General features: G+C 48.5%; 2 protein-coding genes across 3 annotated transcripts; one reads left to right on the top strand and one right to left on the bottom strand.

Annotated features, from left to right (window-relative positions):
* Nucleotides 1-1,450: 1,450 nt before the first annotated feature.
* Nucleotides 1,451-2,989, bottom strand: HIGD2A (HIG1 hypoxia inducible domain family member 2A). The gene is made up of 2 exons (XM_037501403.2): nucleotides 2,229-2,989; nucleotides 1,451-1,851 (listed from the first exon to the last, which is right to left on the bottom strand). Exons 1-2 carry the CDS (start codon nucleotides 2,380-2,382, stop codon nucleotides 1,685-1,687), a joined length of 321 nt encoding a protein of 106 aa, XP_037357300.1. The 5' UTR covers nucleotides 2,383-2,989; the 3' UTR covers nucleotides 1,451-1,684.
* On the top strand, nucleotides 2,346-7,003 carry NOP16 (NOP16 nucleolar protein). 2 transcript variants are annotated; one of them, XM_037501401.2, is made up of 5 exons: nucleotides 2,493-2,774; nucleotides 2,867-2,975; nucleotides 3,910-3,979; nucleotides 5,776-5,882; nucleotides 6,811-7,003. In XM_037501401.2, exons 1-5 carry the CDS (start codon nucleotides 2,668-2,670, stop codon nucleotides 6,952-6,954), a joined length of 537 nt encoding a protein of 178 aa, XP_037357298.1. In that variant the 5' UTR covers nucleotides 2,493-2,667; the 3' UTR covers nucleotides 6,955-7,003. The 2 variants fall into 2 exon arrangements, with proteins under 2 accessions (XP_037357299.1, XP_037357298.1); XM_037501402.2 differs by lacking the exons at nucleotides 3,910-3,979; nucleotides 6,811-7,003 and having other exon boundaries at nucleotides 2,346-2,774; nucleotides 5,776-5,859.
* Nucleotides 7,004-7,090: the final 87 nt, after the last annotated feature.

The raw sequence follows: 7,090 nt of genomic DNA, 5'->3' as shown, positions 1-7,090 counted from the left end.
CCCACCTGTGGACATGAGATTAACAACAGTGACCACACCTTCTTTCCTTTCAGCAGACTGCGTTCTGCAGACAGGCTACATTCGAACTGTTGTCACCTGCACAGTGTTTAAAAAAAAATGAATTGCCAACTGACGGTTTTCCTAGAATTGCTATAACAAAGTACCAGAGTGGCTGGCTTAGAACAACAAAATTTTATCATTTCACTCTTCTGGAGGTCAGAGGTCAGAAATCAAGGTGTAGGCAGGGCCATGTTCCCTTTGAGGATTCTAGGGAGGGACATGTTGCAGGGCTTTCTTATTTCTGGCAGCCTGCCCTTGGCTCGTAGATGCATCACTATAATCTGGAGTTCATCTTTATGTCAACCACCCTCTGTATCTTTGTGTCCAAATTTCCTTTTTATAAGGACACTGGTCAGACTGGATTAGGATCCACCATAATGCTCTCATTTTAACTTATGTCTGTAAAGACGCTATTTCCAAATAGTAAGGCCACATTGTGAAGTACTAGGTGTTAGAACTTTAGTATATTCTTGTTAGGGGACACAGTAACACCAACAGTAGTAAAAAGTAGTAATTCTCTTTTGAAGTGTCACAATCCTCACCACTGCATGTCTGCTCCTTGAATCTTTAGGCCATGGGTCACAAAGTGTTGTTCTATAAGCCATCTCTGCCTTATAAATGAGAGACCATGGTGGGTGCCGGGAACTTCCTTGGCTGTAGTCATCCACTCCTTCACTAGATTGTGTCAGGGACCTCACAAAGTATTGTGTTTTCTTCACTCCCTCTTCCCTTCTGCTACCTTACAGCGGGTTTGTGTTGAAAATGATGGCATTACCCAGGGAAGAGGCCTGGATCCAAACAACATTTAGAGGAGAGCCAACCATAAACCGGGAATGTTGTTTGAAATTTTACACGTGTTGAAACTCTCACAGGTTGTCTTTCTTCTAGTGTCTGCTCAGGTCCCAGGTTCCCGGCTTTCTCTTTTCTTCCCTGACCCTAAAACACTAGGCACATAAAGCATTGGCAAACTTTGGGACTGTGCTCTTCCCACATCAGGACGTTCTGTGAGCCTGTTTCCTGTTCTGTAAGATTCCTCAAGCACCAAGCTGGGATGGTCTAGGTACACTGGTGCCTTAGGTGTTCTCAGGAAATGGAAGTATGGTAAGGAGCAGATGCAGAGTTGAGGGCAGAGTTCTCTGCCTCTGACAGGACCATGGTAAGCCTTATCTGAAGGAGAGTTCAACTTTTTCAAAGTTGCTGGAAAGGTAATTTTCCCCCTAAAAAGCACCACTCTAGACCCAACGAACTAGAATCTCAAGGACAGAGACCTGGGAATCTCTACATCTAACAAAGTGATTGTCACCAGGAAAGTTTGGGAATGATGACTGCATGATTTCTATGGACCAGTCCTTAGCATGTTTCTCTCTAAAACCAGAACATCAAAACTATGGGGCTGAGACAGAGAATGAGTTCACCAAACTACAACTGGTTCAGGATTTATTAGTAGCAAATGGAGGAGGTTCGGAACAAACAGAAACATGCACCATCCGAACTGAACCGAATCTGAGATTCCTGGGGAAAAAAATCAGTCTCTCCCCCATTGACCCGTGACAGTGGCAGAACTAGGGGTTGCTCCTGGGGCTGGGAATGATCTCCTTGGAGCTTTCAAGACCAGGCCACCGGCTCAGGATCGCGATTTCAGAGCTGATGTAGCCAGACCCAGCAAGATGGCTGCGACCGTCAAGCCCTGGGCGGCAATCCGGGTGCGCATCATGAGCTGGGAGCGATGGCTCTGACCACGGTGGAAACAGTAAAGGCCGTAGGCGAGGGCGGCCGCGGTACCCAGACAGCCTGAGGAAGGGACAAAGCAGGTGGGGAGTAGCAGGTCCAGCCTCAGGGGTTCCTCTTCTTCATTGTCAAGTTCTACCGGATGGCGGCTGAGGGGAAGGTGGATGTGGGTGGGGGAGGAGCGATCGGGCAGGTAGGGACGTATAAGGTCAGAGCGGTTGGTCGAAGCCGGGTCCCCCGAGTTTAAAGTCTCCCCCACTCGAGCCCCGCAACCCCGCCCAGTTCCTGCTCCAATCAGGTTCGCCCCTCACCGCCCGGCTCCTCCGCCTCCTCCCAGGTCACTAGCAATTCAGGTCCCCACTGGCTTCCCAGTCCTTCCCTATTTCTTCCCCCCGACATCACTGTCCTCTCTACCCACAGTTCCTCTAGCACCCGCTTACCTATGGGGACCACTGGGTTCTCGCGGGTCTTGCGAATTAATTTTTCCTTGAAACTTTCTGTAGTGCTGTACACACTAGGACTAAATCCCTCAATAACTGGGGGCTTCGATGGGTCAAAGGGTGCCTCCGGAGTCACACGGCCAGGAGTCGCCATGGTCGGAGTAACAGCAGCAAGAGGAAAGAGGGTCGCAAGTCTCCGCCTCCTGATGAAGTCATGAATGGGGCGGAGAAAGGGAGTTTGTTGAGCGTCGTACGCACGCGCAATCGCTCATTGCATTCTGGGAGTCGTAGTACCCAGCTTGGTACCGCTACTGGGAGAACTACACTTCCCAGAAATCCTCCCAAGCCTTCCCAGGCGCACGGCAGGAAGGAATCTGCCACACGAGGTGCTGTGAGCAAGAGGCATCGAGTCTGAGTTGCCGGTGCCGTGGTCCACGCGATGCCCAAGGCCAAGGGGAAGACCCGGAGGCAGAAGTTCGGTTACAATGTTAACCGGAAGCGTCTGAACCGGAACGCTCGACGAAAGGCCGCACCGCGGATCGAGTGGTGAGAGGTCCAGGGTTTTGGAGGCTGGTGTGTTCCTCCGCCGGGCGGCCAGCGGGGTGGCGGTTCCTCAGGCTCCTTGTCTTTGCCCGTAGTTCCCACATCCGACATGCCTGGGACCACTCCAAATCCGTGCGTCAGAACTTGGCCGAGATGGGCTTGGCCATGGACCCCAACAGGGCGGTGCCCCTTCGTAAGAGAAAGGTATTGACCTGTCAGGGCCCAAATCCTTGCTTTCTTCCCCCCGCCATTCTTAGCTAGGTTTCAGAACTTGAGCCACTGTTTCCTACGTCACGCTGCCCTACACACCGTGGACCTGGGTTAGAGTCCACTCCCCATTCATCTTTTCCCTCTGAAATCAACCTGTATAGGGCTCTTTACTAAGGACTCCCTAGAGTTTGGGATCTCAATTTTCCTTACACTTTGCCACACCCCCACTCCCACCCCCCACTCCCGTCACCCAGTCATCCTTGGTCTGAAGCCTCCTAGGATCCAGTTTCTCCTGAATAAGCCTTTTTCTAGACCGCTTTTCAAAAACAGTATCCTTGACTCAGAAACCTCCTCTTTGAGTTATTTTAATGTGTAGCACTTGTAAATACCTGGTGTTTTACATACTTACCTGTTACATGTTGTCTGCGTTTCTTTTCCCCAACATAATCTCCTTTGGGACAAGGACTTGGTGTTTTGTCCACTACTAAATTACCAGTGATGGCTTAGGATATTGTAAATGTTTATAAATAGCCTGTAATCGGTTTGTTGATTGAATTTTTCATAGGACTTTAAGCCAGGCTTATTTTTACCTCTTCTTGCCTGAGGAGAATGACACTATTATCTCCTGAACAAATGCGAAGCTGATCTCCAAACTGACATCTCCTTCTTGTAAATTGCTTTTATGTGTGTTATTTCACTTAGCACATGAAGTGAAACAGAAAAGTGGTATTATGCCCATTTTGTAGGGCACAGAAGGATTGCTCACCTGTCTCTTTTGGGGAACGATTAATGCCTCACTTATTCCTGCCTGACCTTGGGCAGGCATTCTTATGACTAATGCAGTGTGTTGGGATGGAAAGGAGCCTTTAGCTTTTTCCTTCATCCAGGATCCTTCGTCTACTGGTCTCACAGGTTCTGTTCTCTACAGGTGAAGGCCATGGAAGTGGACATAAAGGAGGGACCTAAAGTGCTTGTGCGGAAGCCTTATGTGCTAAATGGTGGGTATGGGCCACATTTCTCTGTGTCACTGCCCTGCAGGGTCTGTGCTGGAAAGGCCCTCAGATATCCTTGTTCAACAGAGAAACCAAGGTTTGGAGGGAAGAAGTGAGTTGGTTCAGGGCTCACAGAGTTAGGACCATGTCCCCAACTGGGACATTTTCAGTCTACTGATTAGACTCAGGTGTTTGGAGTGAGGTTAGTGATAATCAGTAAGGATCTAGCCAGGTGCCTAAAAAGATAGAACACAGTACACATAACACAGTACAGCATGCATTCACTTTCTCATGAATTTAAAGATGAATGGATTTTTTAGAGGTTATGTCATTTAATCTTCCCACTGACAAATCAATTTAATGTATATTCTGACTCTTAACAGAAGAGAGTAAACTCTCCACCCATTCTTTCTCTGAGATTTTTTGTTTCAAAAAAGATTTATTTACTTATACATACAAGAATGGGAGTGTAGGCCATAGGTGCGGGGTGGTGAGAGGATTCACCAGAGACAGAGTGGGGAGCAGAACAGGTGGATCTACTGAAATACACTGCTGAGGGGAGCAGCAGGTGAGACAGGAGAGGTCCACTGTGCTATGTGGGTAGCTCCCTGGCTGGGGATCGAAAGGGATTAAAGGGGATCGAACTTATGCCACAGTGTCTGGTGATAGCTTGATAGTGCTAAGACAACCCCTGCGCCACCGGGGAGGCCCTTCCTCTTGGATTTGTTTTGTAATTTTTTTTTTAAGATTGATTTATTTATGCATATAAGAGTTGGGATACAGGCCAGAGATGCAGGGCGGGGCGGGGGGAAGGGGGGGTGCAAGATTCACCAGAGACAGAGTGGGGAACAGAACAGGCAGGCTGATGAAACACACTGCCGAGGGGAGCAGCGGGCGAGTCAGGAGAGGTCTGCTTCGCCATGTGGTTTCTCCCTGGCTGGCTGGGGATTGAACTCTTGCTGCAGAGGCTGCGGGTTGCTTCATAGTGCGGTGCTTAACCCCTTGCACCACCACGGAGGCCCGTCATTTCTAATGTACACATTTTAAATAGCTCAGTAATATTAGTATAATCACATTATCATGCGACAGATGCCTAGAACTTTTCATCTTACAAATCTAAAACTCTGTACCCATTAAACAACTCCAGACTTCTCTCCCCAAGCCCTGGCAACCAAGTCAAAGGTAGTTTTGATTGTAAAGCAGTTTTTTAGCACTTATTGCCTGGATAAAATTGGACTGTCTTTTCTGTGAGGTAGCTATTTTTCTCCCTTCATAGATGAGAAATGGGGAAGAGTGAAGCTATTTTTTTGGTTCCATAGCTTGGCTGCTTCTCTCACATGGAACAGTGAGATGCCTAGGCCCTGGTTCTGAAGCTCTAGTTCTCATTTATCAGACCTTTCCATCTCAAGCGTTATTGTTACAACACTTCAAGAAAAGAGCTCCAGGAGTTTCAGAGCTGGAAGGGATCCCTACCCTCTGTGCAGTGTATCTTCATCTCCCTGTCTCCAGCACTTGGTTCTAGGTAGAGATAAGTTTGGTGTCTGCCTTTTACCCAGCTTAGGCCCAAAGAGAGATGACTTGCCTTTCAGGTAGATGCTGATTGTGTAATAGGCAGAGCTTGGGGCTTGAGGGGCTGACGAGGAAGGTTCTAGCACTGAATTTGGGGATGAAGAGGCAAAACTCATCAGGTGGCTGAGGTGGCAACTCTCGTGGCTTGGGACTGGGTGAAGGTGTGACAGGGCAGCTCAAGTAGTGCAGGAAGCCAAGCCTCACCTCCTGTCTCCTGGTTTTTCTCATCCCAGACCTGGAGGCAGAAGCCAGCCTCCCAGAAAAGAAAGACAATACACTGTCTCGGGACCTCATTGACTATGTCCGATACATGGTAGAGAACCATGGAGAGGATTATAAGGTGAGTGGCTCAGGTCCAATAGGAAGAACCACTTGGGCTCTTTGGGAAGGTGGCCTGGATCACTGGGGTCTGATCCGCTTGCCTAGAGTGTTTCCTGAGACTGAGTGGAAACAAAGGGAGAAAGAGACTTGGAAATGGATCCCATGGTCAGAATGCTCACAGCTAGGATGGGCTGGGTAGCCTGTGGGTCATATCCCAGAGATAATGGTGTTTTGCTTGCATGGTGTTTTTAAAGAACTTGTACTAGTTGCCATTGTAGTTATGGGAGATTTCAAATAGAAGTACATATTTCTGACTTCTCTTTAAAAAGAGAGAGATCTGGCTATACTGGACCCCCATAGAGGACTATGGGAGGAGCATGAGCTGCACAGTTGGCCCCACCTCCTCCCTCGTCTGTGAGACATTTGCTTCTATTTCCCCAAATACACTATTTTTTTAAAGATTTATTTATTTATTTATTTATACAGCACTGGGTACAGTCAGAAGCGCGGGAGGGTGAAAGAATTCACCAGAAATTCTCTCACCCTCCCGCGCTTCTGACTGTACCCAGTGCTTGTATGTATAAATAAATAAATTAATCTTTAAAAAAAAATATTAAAAAAAAAAAATTCACCAGAGCCAGAGTGGGGAGCAGAGCAGGCAGAAGGACCGAGGTACACTGCTGAGGGGAGCAGCGGGCGGCAGGCGAGGTCTGCGCGCCATGTGGGACCCTCCTCCGGTGGCTGGGGAGCAGCCGGGGATTGAACCGGTGCTGCAGAGGCTGCGGGCAGCTTCGCAACCCAGCGCTCAACCGCTGCACCACCGGGGAGGCCCTCCATATACACTATTGTTTTTGAGGTGAGGGACTTGCCCAGCTCAGGCAAAGGTGGAATTTGAACCTTTGTCTACTCAGCCCTCCTCAAATGGCCTTTCTTCCTTTCCTTCTTAGGCTATGGCACGAGATGAGAAGAATTACTATCAAGATACCCCCAAACAGATTCGGAATAAGATCAACGTCTATAAACGTTTTTACCCGGCAGAGTGGCAAACCTTTGTGGATTCCTTGCAGAAGAATAAGATGGAGGTGGAGTGACTGGTTTATGCCTTCCCAGACTGAGGCCTCCTCTTGGACCCGTGAAGCTGGAGACAGGGTTTAAGGCAAGGAAGAGTGTGTGGTTACAGATGAGGCTGGCCAAACCCTATGAAACCAAAAGATAGACACATTTTCC

The sequence above is a fragment of the Talpa occidentalis genome, unplaced genomic scaffold (assembly GCF_014898055.3).
Source record: "Talpa occidentalis isolate TD23 unplaced genomic scaffold, MPIMG_talOcc4v2.1 talOcc4.9, whole genome shotgun sequence".
NCBI lineage: Eukaryota > Metazoa > Chordata > Mammalia > Eulipotyphla > Talpidae > Talpa > Talpa occidentalis.
Note: the sequence above shows the minus strand (reverse complement) of the source record. Positions and strands in the feature narration are given on the sequence as shown.